At 43.3% G+C, this 13124-nt stretch overlaps 1 protein-coding gene across 1 annotated transcript; it reads right to left on the reverse strand.

Moving 5' to 3' along the window:
* Positions 1 to 7851: 7851 nt before the first annotated feature.
* On the reverse strand, positions 7852 to 13075 carry cbx5 (chromobox homolog 5 (HP1 alpha homolog, Drosophila)). Its single transcript, XM_080496503.1, has 5 exons — positions 12867 to 13075; positions 12221 to 12384; positions 10988 to 11258; positions 10129 to 10229; positions 7852 to 8834 (listed from the first exon to the last, which is right to left on the reverse strand). Exons 2-5 carry the CDS (start codon positions 12349 to 12351, stop codon positions 8693 to 8695), a joined length of 645 nt encoding a protein of 214 aa, XP_080352629.1. The 5' UTR covers positions 12352 to 12384; positions 12867 to 13075; the 3' UTR covers positions 7852 to 8692.
* Positions 13076 to 13124: the final 49 nt, after the last annotated feature.

Below are 13124 nucleotides of genomic sequence, written 5' to 3' on the forward strand. Positions count from 1 at the left end.
CTCCGTTTGCCAGGGGGCAGTGTGGAGCCAAAGGCTCTCTCTCGCTCACTCTCTCTCCCTGTCGTATCTGCTTATATTGATATCATGCAGGTAGGGAACTGTAATGAGGGGGGGGGATGCAGTAAGTTCATATTGAATAGTCCTGCTTCTTTTAATTAGAAGACAGAAATAATGAAATGGAGTTTTGAAGTGGCAGGGGGATGATAGAAAACCCCAGCTCTCTGCTTTCCTCTCCTTCAGTCTTATTTGAAACAGTATTTTCCATGATCTGCTTGAGTTTTCCAGTAGCCCAGCCCCTCCAGTGTGCAGCCTCCCCTCCGGCTCCCTGTGGCTCCTGGAGAAAGAGAGCTTTATGCAGGAGCACCTGGATTTATGTAGGGGAACCAGAAGCAGCAGGTGATGGAAACTGTCAGCCCAGTAGTTGGTTGTGGCCAGGGGGTTCTGGCAAGGTAGTAAGTAGGCCCACTGGGTCACACTGTCATTTCCTGTTTCTCTACCCCTTTGCTCTCCTTTTACCGTCTTTCTATCCCAGCCTGCCTTCATCTACTGCTCCTGCCTTCCTGCCAGAATCACTTCCTCCAATAGGAAACAGATGAGGGGCTCATAGTCTGAGGTGGCCGTGATTTGCCCTTCCCATAATCAGGGCAACACATCTGACATACATTTTCACATAGTTGGGGCTAAAATGTGCCTTTAAAGATGTCATTTTGAAGTAATGCAGCCTCGCTAACAAAAATTATCAAAGCTTGTTTTTCTTTCAACTTGGATACTTGAGCACAAGTTTACCTGGCCGAACACTGACGATGAGTCTTTGATTTGTCCACCTGCATGTCAGTGTATGTCACTGCTGACATGACAACAAATTTCCGAACATACGAGCACGCGCACACACACACACGCACACACGCACACACACACGAAATAACCTTTAGGAAAGAGAGAGCGTCTGTGGTGTAAACTCCTCAGATAAAACCTCTACCCGGCAGCGATTCCACAGAAACAGCACTTTAAGCTGAACCAGGTGTTTACATGCCACAGTGGAGAGGTCAAAAGTGGAAACACATGATCCACTCTTTCTTCTTCTTCCTGCTCGTCTTCCTCTAATAACCGCTGCCTAGTAGAATACATAAATAAACAAATAAAGAAAAAATGAAAGAAAAAAAAAGTCATGCTCAAATGGGCTATTAAACCTCCCCATAACGCTTATGTAATGTGTGATTCAGTCCACGGTGAACACATTTCACAACACAAGCACGGTGAGACATTAACAAACAAAGTAGAAAAAGAAGAAAAGAAACGGGATGAGAGAGGGAAGGAAGAATTAAACAAGATGGTCATTTTGGTGAAGAAGTAGACAGGCGGAGTAGGGAGAAAGATGGCAGCGGTAGGTGGTGTCTACGCTGTGGAAAGACATCTGTTTGGTCTGCTCTGCTTCCCAGATTCCCTCCAATCGACTGGACCCCCGTCACACCGCTGCGTCTCAGTTTATTTTCTGGCCAGCAGTTGAGATGACGGACTCAATGTTTAGACTTGAGCTGTTTGGATAAATTGGCCCGTGTGTGTTACAGATCCTTTAAGTAAAGCCTTGTATCACTGCGCCCTCAGAAGTACGACGTCTTGGACACGTTATATTTCACCAGGATTCCTCCATGAATCAGCGCGGAGACTATCCTCCTCTATTTCACTAAGTTTTATTACAAATGTGTTTACTGCTAATCAGTGTAATGGACTCGACTGTGAGCACTTGAATGTGTGTTTAACTTATACATTCTGCGAGCCCAGGGAGATGACAGGACCCTTACAAGGACGGTGGTTGTAATATTGAGTTATAAAACCTATTCAGGAACCTGTCAAGAGCCGCTTTATCCTGTGCCGCGTAACATCTATGCCTTCTTTTATGTGCTAGATTTGTTATGCAATGTGGCTTTATAAAGTATTTATCAAGGCTTTATAAGCCACTAAAATTATAATCAGTCCAGGAGCCACCTCCAGCAGCAGAGCGGCCCACGTTGTTGAGAGCTCTCCATTCAGAGGTCTGGGCAAGCCCTGCAGCATTCCAACTTCTGCCAGAACTGCTCCTTGAGGATCAGTTAATATGAACCCATATCTCCTGTTGAAATAAATACTACTGCAGAAAATCCTGAGGATTTCATTGCCTCTCTGAACCCTAATCCTTGATGGAAATAGAAAGGCCTGAAACTTCATGTTCATTAGGCGTCCTGCAAAGTGCTCCGCAGTGAGACAGATGTGACTTTCTTTCCTCCTCCCCTGACAGCACCAGCCCGTCGCAGCTGGACTTTTCTCACTTACTTGTAAGCCTTGCATATTGTACCTCAAGCGTATAATACTTCACATTCATATACAGTGTAACATTAGATACTTTATGGCTCTGTATTATGTCAAGGCTGGCCATGGCTGGGAGCAGAGGCAGAAGAATGTTGTGGTCAGCAGCAGGTCAAAGACTGTCAGGGCTCCGGGCTGGCACGGGGCCAGACACTGTACGTGTCTGCTCTGAATGTTAATGGATTAACGCTCACCACACATACAGCCAGACTGGGAAACTCAAGCTGACTTTTAACGTGAAAGGCCGCCAATAAGTCGCCATCATAAATTCAGGGACACATGCTGTCTGTACCAGCGTGGCAGTCAGCCGTGTTTCCTCCGGGAGGCCGGGGCTGAGAGACTGTGATGGAGAGTGGGCGAGCAGGTGGGCTCCGTTGTTGGCTGACCTTGCCTCCCGAGCCCCACAAGATACGATCAGAGTCTGCTGGCAGCTGTGGCCTTGCTTAATAACACCCAAGGTATCATGTAAAGCAGGTACATCACCGCGGCTCTCCCACCCCCAGACGGAAGGCGCTCCTCTTACTGTCGCGTCAGGCTCGCACACTTCAGATTATGTCCCTTCGCAGTGTTTTAAACTCAGACCCTGCTGATTTAGCATTTTTCCACCACGAGATCAGCCCATTCTGCTGCATCACTTTTTTCCCCCTTAATTGCTTGGAGCGAACAACTTAGGCTTGTCTAATGTGAATTTCCACATGGCAGAGAGAGCTGCTGTTGTAATGCTCAGGAACTGTGCCGCGACCGCCCCAATGACTGTGTAATTTAACAGCAGGGGACAACGAGTTAATCTCAGAAGAGAGCCTATACTCCCAATTTAAAATCAATAAAGCTGCACTCTCTTTTTGTTAAGACTGCCTCTTCAGTTGTGTTGTAAATAAGAGCTTGGTTCGGAGCACACAGTTGGTGCATGTCTGTGTTTAGGGGGGGAGGGGTCATCTTAAAGCCCCAGCAAAGTTTCACACTCATTCAGACACTGGATTTGTCCTCATTGTTTTGATGTTGCACTGCAAGCAATTAAGTGTGATCATGTCAGGAAATGATTTCCAGCCATTTATTGAGAAAGTGACTTACAAGTAATCATTAGCAGCAGCAGCAGCATGGTTTTAAATAGATGCAAGAAAAACAAGTGACACATGCCTGGAAAAAAAAAGTTATGGTGGTGGGATTTGTAATCTAATTATTTTATTCCAGTGAATAAAACACTGCTGTGGTTTCTTATGATTTTCTGTCTCCAACCACGGAGGACTTACTTAATGCCTTCAATCTTCTTTTTCTTTTTTTTTGCTCTCTCTTCTCTGCAAATTAATTTATGGTCTAATTACAGGACAAGCCTCCAGATATGAAGGAACACAAATCACTGGTCCTTACCAGATGGCAGAAAAACGGCACAGGATAATTGAAAATCTAGAAGTGGATCAATATTTAGAAGCCCAAGGTTACACGAAGTATGACACAACTATTAACATGGAAATATGATGCATTGCATCCACAGGCAAATTGGCCTGTGTGTTATTTGACGGTGAGTGAGTGCTGACTGAAGAGCTTCCAGTGCTGACGCCGCAACAACAGGATGCAGAAGTAATGAAGAGACATGGACATCTTCACACTCTCAGATGATCCAAAATGTCTTGTTGCGCTCTCGTGCACGTGTACGTGAATGTGTACATTAACATGCACGCCTTGCTGTTGGTCAGTGGTGTGCGTTCCAGATCCTGGGGGTCTCCTTTTTAATGACCCTTTGTAACCTGAAAGCTCAAAGCCCCCCCCCCCCCCCCCCCCCCCCCCCCCACAAGCTACCTCTGGCCCACCCCGCCCTTCTCTAGCATTTACCTCTGGCCTGTTAAAAATGATATCAGCTCATGGAGGGCAAGCATTAGCATTTGCATTTTATTGGAAGCACAGAGATTTAGAGCGGAGGATATATCAGCTCTGAGCAGACAGAATTAGTTAACAATGCATTACCTGCCTTTTATGGCAGCTATAACTCTTTCCCCCTGGTGGGGAGAGGAGATGAAGGGAGGAGTGTGGTGGAGGGGGTGAGGGATGGGGGTGTGTGTGTATGTGTGTGTGTGTGTGGGGTGGCGGGGGAGTGGAAGAAGGAAACACAGCCAGCAGAAGGTTGGTGCTGGTGAGAGCTGTGGCGCAGTGGTGTAGTGGTGGTGGTGGTGGTGGGGGTGAAGCTTTGTCCATGGTGTTTTAGTGCACATTGAGAAGGTTAGTCGCCCAAATTAGAGCATCACATTGTGATCACCTTCAACACACGTCGGCATGCTCTGCAGACGACCCACTGGTCAACGCTGACTATTTTTTTGGGGTTTTTTTTTAGCTGATGGCAATGAGGGAAGCGAGGCACAGCTGTTGGGCAGCTGTGTGTGTGTGTGTGTGTGTGCACATGATCACAGCACAAGGAACAGCCACATCGAATTACGCCGGTTCTCTGGAAACACTTTAACGGCGTCTCTGCCACTAAGCGAGGGCCACGGCTTTTCTCTTTAATATACAAAGTGATAGTGCATTTGACGATAGCTTCGCTTGTAATCCCTCTAAAGAGTGCACACTTGTTCAGTTGTTGTTTTAGTGGTATCCTTGAACGAGCTGTAACTCTGATGAGGCCCACTGCAGCAGTCCCTTCCCTGCACACAGCCACAGCTGCACAGTAGCTCCCCCAACACTCATTTGGTGTAATGTGCTGCAAGACGACCCACCTCTGCCATGGGCAATGCTCCGAGGACCTCATTTGCACTAGAAGTTTAGTGGCGGGAGGGGGGCAGTATGTTTGAAGTGCAGGAGCTCATGTGAGTAAATAAATAAATTTACACCAAGACTGTAACTACATTTTACAGAGACGTGCTAATTAGGGGAAGACACTTGAATAAATACCTGTGACTTGTGTCTTAAAAAAAAAAGAAGAAGAAGAAGCTGAATTTAGAAGTGGAATGCACAGGGAGCTCTGAACGCATTCATTTTTAGCACACAACTGAAATCTGAATTCAGTTTTCTACCTTGGGGGGGGAAAAAAAAAAAAAGATTTTCTGTTTATGCTCAAATACCAGAAGCACCTTTACATCTGTATGCCACCAGCAGAGCTCCCACGAGTGCCACAGTGGCTTTTCCCAACCAAACCCAGTGGGTCTGGGTTTATCAGCACACGGCTCCAGGCTCCATAAAGCAGCCTGCTGCTCGCTCCCTTTGCCCAGCTTAATGGTCCCAGGGGCTGGATATTTACAAGTGACCTTTGCATTCCATTTGGAGTGTAAAAGCCTTTTTGCGAGGAAAATTCCATCACTTTAGACGTAGCCAAGCAGCACTGTGCGTGCATATGTGTGCGTGTAGTGTGTGTGTGAGAGAGTCACTATAAAAGGGAGCAGGAGAGAAAAAGATGGTGGTGAGAGAAGAACTGAAACCAAACGTTCACTGCATTTTATAGCCAATCTTGCAGTTGACACCTGAAGCAAAGACACTATTCTGTTATAACAAACTAAAAAAAAAAAAAAAATCATAAAAATCCCTGATCTTAATAAGTTAATATTTTTCTTCTGCCATGAAGGTAAGGTTGAGACAAAGAAAAGGTTCATTCTGACAGTGTAAAGTGGTTGCAGGGCCCTCTTCTTTTCATTGAACATTTCAATATCTTGTTTTGCTTGAATTGAGATTCAAACTGTGGCCTTAACAATCTAATTATTTTAACTGCTTCACCATTACATCCATTGAAAGACGGTTAATTGCTTTTCACATAACTAACCACAGCATTCAACCTTTATTGCACAATATTCTCTATTGCCTTGCGTTCACACATATGCCCTCATATAATAACACATTATTTTTAAAAGTGTGGGAGTGGTGATACCTTTTCCAAACAAGATTTTGTTCCTTTCATTTCTGAGATTAAATCCCTCAAAGATGAGTGTGGATACTTATTTTAATAACACATATTTCGAGACGTAATAGGCTTTAGTGCTGCTAAACTGTTATGATTACAGACAATACAAAGTACAAAATACATGCAAAAGCATGTATTTTTGAATAAACCACAACTAGCACAATAAGAAATATATGTGATTGGCTATGGATCTGTTAACATCTTATAATGTAAAAAAAACAAAACATTAGCCCATCATACAGTGTGAATGAATAGTAGCTCTCCCAGAGAGATTAGATTTTTCCTACAAGTTGAAAGTTGTAATTTAAAAGTCTTTTGTCATATTAGGTGTGTAATATCCTATTTTGTTTGTTAAAGGCCAATATTTATTCATTTGTAGCCAAGCTGTTCTAGTAAATGCAACTTAAGGTAGCCAGAGTGTGTTTAATGAAGTTAACTGTTGGATACTATCGGCAGTGTCTGCTATTTAAACTTAGTGAGTTTAAGAGGTCAAACAAAAACACCGATCAAGAACTTGTAAGCATGCTTTATGAATTGAAAACCAGTGAATGAGTTGTTTTCGGGAGTAAACATGAGTAAAAAGCGGTTCAGCGGTGAATGACTTGCAGAAACCTGAGGTTTGTTGAGCTGGGATTGTTTAGCAGCACCATCTGCTGGTTAAAAACCACTGGTGCTTTGCTCAGGGAAACTTGGAAAAAAGAAATCTTGCACATGAACGATTCAGTTTGTTCCATTCAAAGAAACTGTATCTACTTATTTGCCCTTGCAGTGTGGACTTAAATTCTTAAAGGGAAAGTATTTAGCATGCTTCTTTTTCCACAGAAAAATCATTGCAATCTGCACCAGACTAGTTTTTTGTGGGTTTGCTGGAGGGCAGTCCTGCAGCAACTGGGATTCGAACCAGAGTTCACCACTCAAGATTAACCCTTTCCATCCCAAAATAAAAAATAAAAACAACTGACAGCGACTGTTAACATTGAAAATGTTTATTAAAGGGTGCTACTGTACACATTTTTAACATTTTCACACAAGAAATATTCTACTTTGTTTTAAAAATTCAGCACTGGCAAAAAATTGGAGGAATTTTTTCTTTTTTTATTTAAGATGAAAGATGACGACACCTCAAAAAAAAAAAAAAAGATCCTAAGTGATATCAAGGGCATTATGGTATGTATGAAAGGAGAGAAAATCACAGCTTAAAAAAAAAAAAAAGGAATAAAATGAGAAAGACACAGCAGATCTCAGTTTGTAGACACGAAACATTTGGTCCTATGAGTCCATCCAAAACAAGCCGGCCAGCTCCGGCGATGATGAAACGGTCACGCACCAGGTCCCACAACATATTTGAATTCAGTGGAAAACACGAGGCCGTGTTGTTCCAGATTGATCTGCCAACTCTCAAGGATAAACACTCAAGCTGATGAATCTGACCACTCATCGTTTATGAAAAAAAAACACCAAAAACATTCTTATTTGGGGTATTTCCAACAGAACTGTCAGGTTGTCATAGTGATGTCTTTTTGTTGTTGTTTTTTTAACCACAAGGTGGCAGACTCGAGTGATGCTGGTTTCATCTGAGGAAATTGAGGATTGTCTAACCTGGAAATGACAGTTAAAACAAATTTAAAAACTGAGCAAAATGTGTTTTATTCTCCTTTACTTGAAATCAGTGAGAGTAAAGACATTAAAAAAAAGCACACAATAGTGATGGTTTAAAACTTAAATGAGAAACAAGCATATGATGAACATTACAAATCATGTTTTAAAATGCTTCCAAATTGCGGCATTACATCCTGGGGGGTGGAAACCGAACAATCTACAAAAATGATAAAATAAACAAAAAGGAAGCGATTCTGCAGCCAGGACAGTGCTGTGGTTGTTACTTCCTTAACGTCAATTGCATGGTCACATCCTCAGTCTTGTCAGAAGAGACGCACAGAGAAAGAGACGCACCGTTTTATACCGAGTTTTTTTTTTTTTTTTTCCTTTTCTCTTCTTTTTAAACTAACTTTTAGAAGACGCCCACTTGTACTCATGAAGGCAAATAGCATCAAACAACAGTATCCAGCAAGAACTAAAACAGAACCTGTTAAGACATTAAAAAGAAGGTAGAGAATACAAAGACGGGAAGAAGAAAGAAGAAGAAGAAAAAAAAAAAAAAAGTAGAAACCCTCCCCAGTAGCATGATCAGCCGTGTCGACGGCAGCTCCTGTGATGGATCCTTCTCAGCAACCCGGGCCCTCGTGGTCCAGTGGGGCGTGGATGGAGTTAACAACACTGTGTCCGCTGTCTTTTTGAGTCGTTGCTGGACATGGTAAAAGTGAAGGATGGGAGTTTTTTTTGGGTGGTGTGTGTCTGTGTGTGTGTGTGTGTGTCTGTGTGTATGTATGCGTGTGAACAATGTCCGACTCAAGGTTGTCCCTGCAGTGGAGGAGGTCCCGTTTCCCCCCCCCCCGGGGGGCCAGGCACTCACGCACTGACGGCATCCTTCTCCTTCTTGTCGCTGTCTTCGTGCCAGGTGAGGCGCTCCTCGTAGAAGGCTATGACGATCTGTGGGCACTTATGATTGGCCTCCTTGGCGAGTACGAGGTCGGCCTCGTCCGAGTCTTTCCTGTGGGAGGAGAGAACACCCCGAAACTCAGTCTTACGGCACACACTCAGTCCACTGCATTCTGACATTGTTCAATTAGGTCTGTATTTGGTTTTAATGCGTTTCAGTTTAAGGATTATTAAAAGATCGTTTTTTTCCCCCCCGATATTTGATTAACTTTATTATCATCAGAAGAGCTGCTCAGCTAAGAAACAAATCCATTATGTCAGCAGTTTAGGAAAATTAAACCCTTCCTCTTTACAAACCTAACTTTCATTTAACCTGATAAAAACATTAGCCATTTAGTATTGATTAAAAGATGCAGACGTGGTGAATTCCCTTCTATTCCGTCTAAATTCATTCACTCCTCTCTCGGCTGTGTCAGTTTTCTCGCGAATCCTGCTGGGCCTACTTATGAAAATCATTTCATTCCAACTCCTATAATTATTTTCTGAATGACTCAATTTCCTCACTGCAGAATTACGGTCGGTGCTCCTAATGAGCAGGAACAGCCAGTTGTGGCTTGTGAACTTGTTTATGGTACCATTAATTATTCCTTTAATCTTCCAATAGATATGTCCCTGTTTTAGATAACATCACATTAATAAAATTCACTTGACTCCAACCTTGCAGCCGGGGCTCCGGCTGCACTGCGCGGGAGATGAGCCGCCACATATATCCATCCACATAATATGCCATAACATAAAGTTTTACGGCGTGGCTTACTGTTTGTATATGAATGGACAGCTAGGCTATTAGTGCTGCTAATGGGTCATTTGCCTGTAGAAATGTGACAGACTGAGCTGTCATTCCCACGAATCATCCCATTACAACTTGCATGCAGTCGTCCGACAGACTGCGACCACTGCACGGTAGCAAAGGTTAACACACGGTAACCAGCGGAGCAGCGAGGCCACTGCAGAAATATGAATAATAAGTACCCCATTAAAAGCCAATGCAGGCATTTATGAGCCATTCCTTGTATTTTAGAAGAATAGATTTTTCCCCTTTTTTTTTAAACCATAATTTTAACTAATTAACGCTCTCTCAGCGTGTTCTTTACAAACAAACTCCGCATCAAGTGTTTAATCGTTTCATTCCAGTGCTGCAGGCTAAGTTGGTGCTGATGCACCTGAAACTTTGTGAACTTCAGAACAAGTGCAGAGCACTTCCATCAACGCACAGTGGGTAGTTTATATACATTTCACCTCACTAGAAAGTATCCCGAGATGTGCATTTTGAGCCCCGGTCTTCAGTTTCATTGTGTGGAAACATTGTAAGAAGGATATTTTAACAGTATCAAAAGAAACCTTACCATTTCATAAGAAACATTAAGTCGCCGCATGAATCTGTGGCTCCGATGATCTTCTCTGGCTCCAGTCCTCTCTCAAAGCCCCGTGCAACAAGAATGTCCTCCTGAAAGAAAACACAAACTTAAGACACAAAGATTTTGTCCACAAAACACAACCAAACTCTGAAATAACCAACAGAATAGAAATTATGTAAACAGTGAGGAAAAAGTAACAGCCTCTGTCTTGACAAATCAAAAGTGAAAAGCTACTTTTACGGTTTTGCCTGTGCCAGAAACAAACCTTAAGAATGGTGTTTACATTCTGTATTTACAAGATGTAAACAGCAGGAAACTACTGAAAGGAGCATCACTGCAACATTTTTTCTTTTCAGTTTGAGACGAAGCCCCCATCCACTTCCAGTTAAACAAATAAGTATTCAAAGTGGAATCTCGTCTACGGAGCACGCAGGTTTGTGTTAGTCTCACACAAGAGCGAGTACAGATCCGTGCATGCAGCTCAAACCTCCAGTAGTTAAAGACGTTTAAAAAAAATAAAAAAAATCTAAGTCATGTTGCATTCAGGGGCTTAGTGACCAGCACTCTTGTCTTATATCCACAACTGAGTGCAAGTTGAGTTTGTAGGCCTGGATGGGTGTGTTTCCTCCACCGAGGTCTCTGAATGTTTGTAAATGTGAATCAAGGTGCATGTGTGTGTGTGCGTGTGTGCTGCAGTCCTTCACACTGAACTGGGTAAAGCAATATAAAATATGATTGGATGTAAAATTGACAGTGTATTAATGAGGGCATCAAATTGGTGTACGTGTGGATGCTGTTAAATATCGTCCAATTCAACTTTGCAAAGCAGTACAAATTCACTGCTTACCTCCTTTTTCTTCTTGGGCTTACTACCGCCCTCGTCGTCGTCGTCGGAGCTCCTTTTCTTGGAGCCGCTGGAGTCTTTGGTGCGCCCCAAGGAGCCTGTGCTTGACTTGCTGGCCCCGCTGCTTGGTGTGGAGCTTCCGCCGCCGCCGCCGCCGCCGCCACCACTTGCACCGCCACTTGCAGTGCTTCCACCTTTCTTGTAGGTCTTCATGAATTCTGAAATGAGCTCAGGGCAGTCCAGATTCTTCTCCGGCTCCCATGTGTTGTGCTTGCTGCAGAAGACCAAAGCAAGTCAGTATGCGCAGAACAAATTCGACACACTCGTTTTTAGAGGAGATGCTTCGGAGCTACATAATAAGCAGGGGCTGTTCCATCTGTGGTCACACGTAGATAAGTACAAAGGGAAAGAAAAACAACATACTTTTTTTTTTGTCAGGAGAATTCCTCCTTGATCCCCCCCAAAAAATTAAGAAAAAATACGTGTAATGAAATTCTATTTCTATAGCAAGGATTACTAATAATCCAACATGAGAAAATATATAGGTGACAGTGGAAGGGAAAAAAACAAACTGTCCTTTAACTGGAAGAAACCTGCAGAACCAGAGTCAGGGGTGGAGATTTTCTGGGTTTCAGATGAGGAATATAAATCCTGGTGCAGGTAGTGGTTAGGGCTTCTCTGATCAAATCAAGAGATATTAATCTCCCCTTGTGTTGCCAACAGAGTTACACTTTCTCTCACATGGATATCTGTCGAAAAGATGCTTCCAATAACACCTCGATCACATCAAACCAGACTGTGAAAGAGGAGTCCTTGTTTCAGTGGGTTAGAATATTTTAATTGGCGAATGTGCTTTTGTCTTACTTAAACAGAAGGAATGCTCTCGCAGTGTAGACTTCGTACAGCTTTATGGCTCATCCAGTGCTTACATTTTAAGCCTGATTTAATTAAAATATAAAACACTCATTATGTGATGTGTAAATAAAGAATGTTGGTCTTAACAGTCAACAGATGCCTGTTCTGTATGTTTTGAGTCAGGAAGCAGTGATTTCCTTTGTTACTTTGAGTCACAATATACAGGCTGGAGACTGTTTGTAGGATATTGATGGAGATTTTAGTTCAGAAGAAACATAACAGGCCTGATGAGGGGTCTGTGGTTCTTACAAAGCTTTTTCAAGCAAACAGAGATACCGGGCGAGTATGTTTTTTTTTTTTTTTTGGGGGGGGGGGACTTACTCGGAGTATCCTTTCCACTTGAGGAAGAACTCGACCCTGCCTTTCACCACCCTCCTGTCCAGCACTTTCTCCACAACGTATTCTTCCTCATCAGACGATGATGACTCCTCGTCGCGAGACTTTTTGCCCATTCTGAAGTTCGTTGCAGGCCAAATGGCACTTCCCTGTCCAGGAAGAAAACAAAGGAGCCAGACGTTCAAATAATCGAAGAAGAGGTCATCACAAATAACATCAAGTTTCAGTTTTCCCACATAAGCTTATCCATATAGCTGCTTTAAGTGGTGGTTGGTAACGCCACTGCTAGCTTAAAGGCTACCGTGCTTTATTTCATTGTCGTTAAAAGCAACCTGTGACGGCCACGATAAAAAAAAAACACACAATAACCGTAAAATCAACACCAGGACTACACGTCTACGAGTAAATACCAACCCAACACAATCAATAAGGTGTAGACAGCTTAATTAGAAATCGTACAAAGTGCACATAACAATCAGGATACGCTGTTGCTAACCAATGGCCATCCACTTGCTAAAGCGGTTAGCCTGTAAGCTAACGCTTCACGACGCTGGGCTAACTTTGAAATCAAAAACCACAAATCGATACTCGCAGCAACATCGCGCACATATATGCATGGGCGACCCCCTACCCTTTGGATGTCTAGATGGCCGGCGGTGACCCGGTGAGCGCGGCGATAAGCCCCCTTGTTTGTAGACCAGCAGCGTCTGAGACCAACGTTACAGCTACTTTAGCAGCTAGCCTCGAACACATAAAAGCACCGTGCGTAAAAAGCGCGCGATAAAGGCGCACAATGAAGGTTCCGCCCCTCGGTCAGCTGATGACCTATATTCTGTCTGCTAAACACGCTCAGGAGGCATATTTTAACAGCATTCAGTGAGTCTCGTAC

This window comes from Blennius ocellaris (assembly GCF_963422515.1).
Source record: "Blennius ocellaris genome assembly, chromosome: 5".
In the NCBI taxonomy this organism is placed as follows: Eukaryota; Metazoa; Chordata; class Actinopteri; order Blenniiformes; family Blenniidae; genus Blennius; species Blennius ocellaris.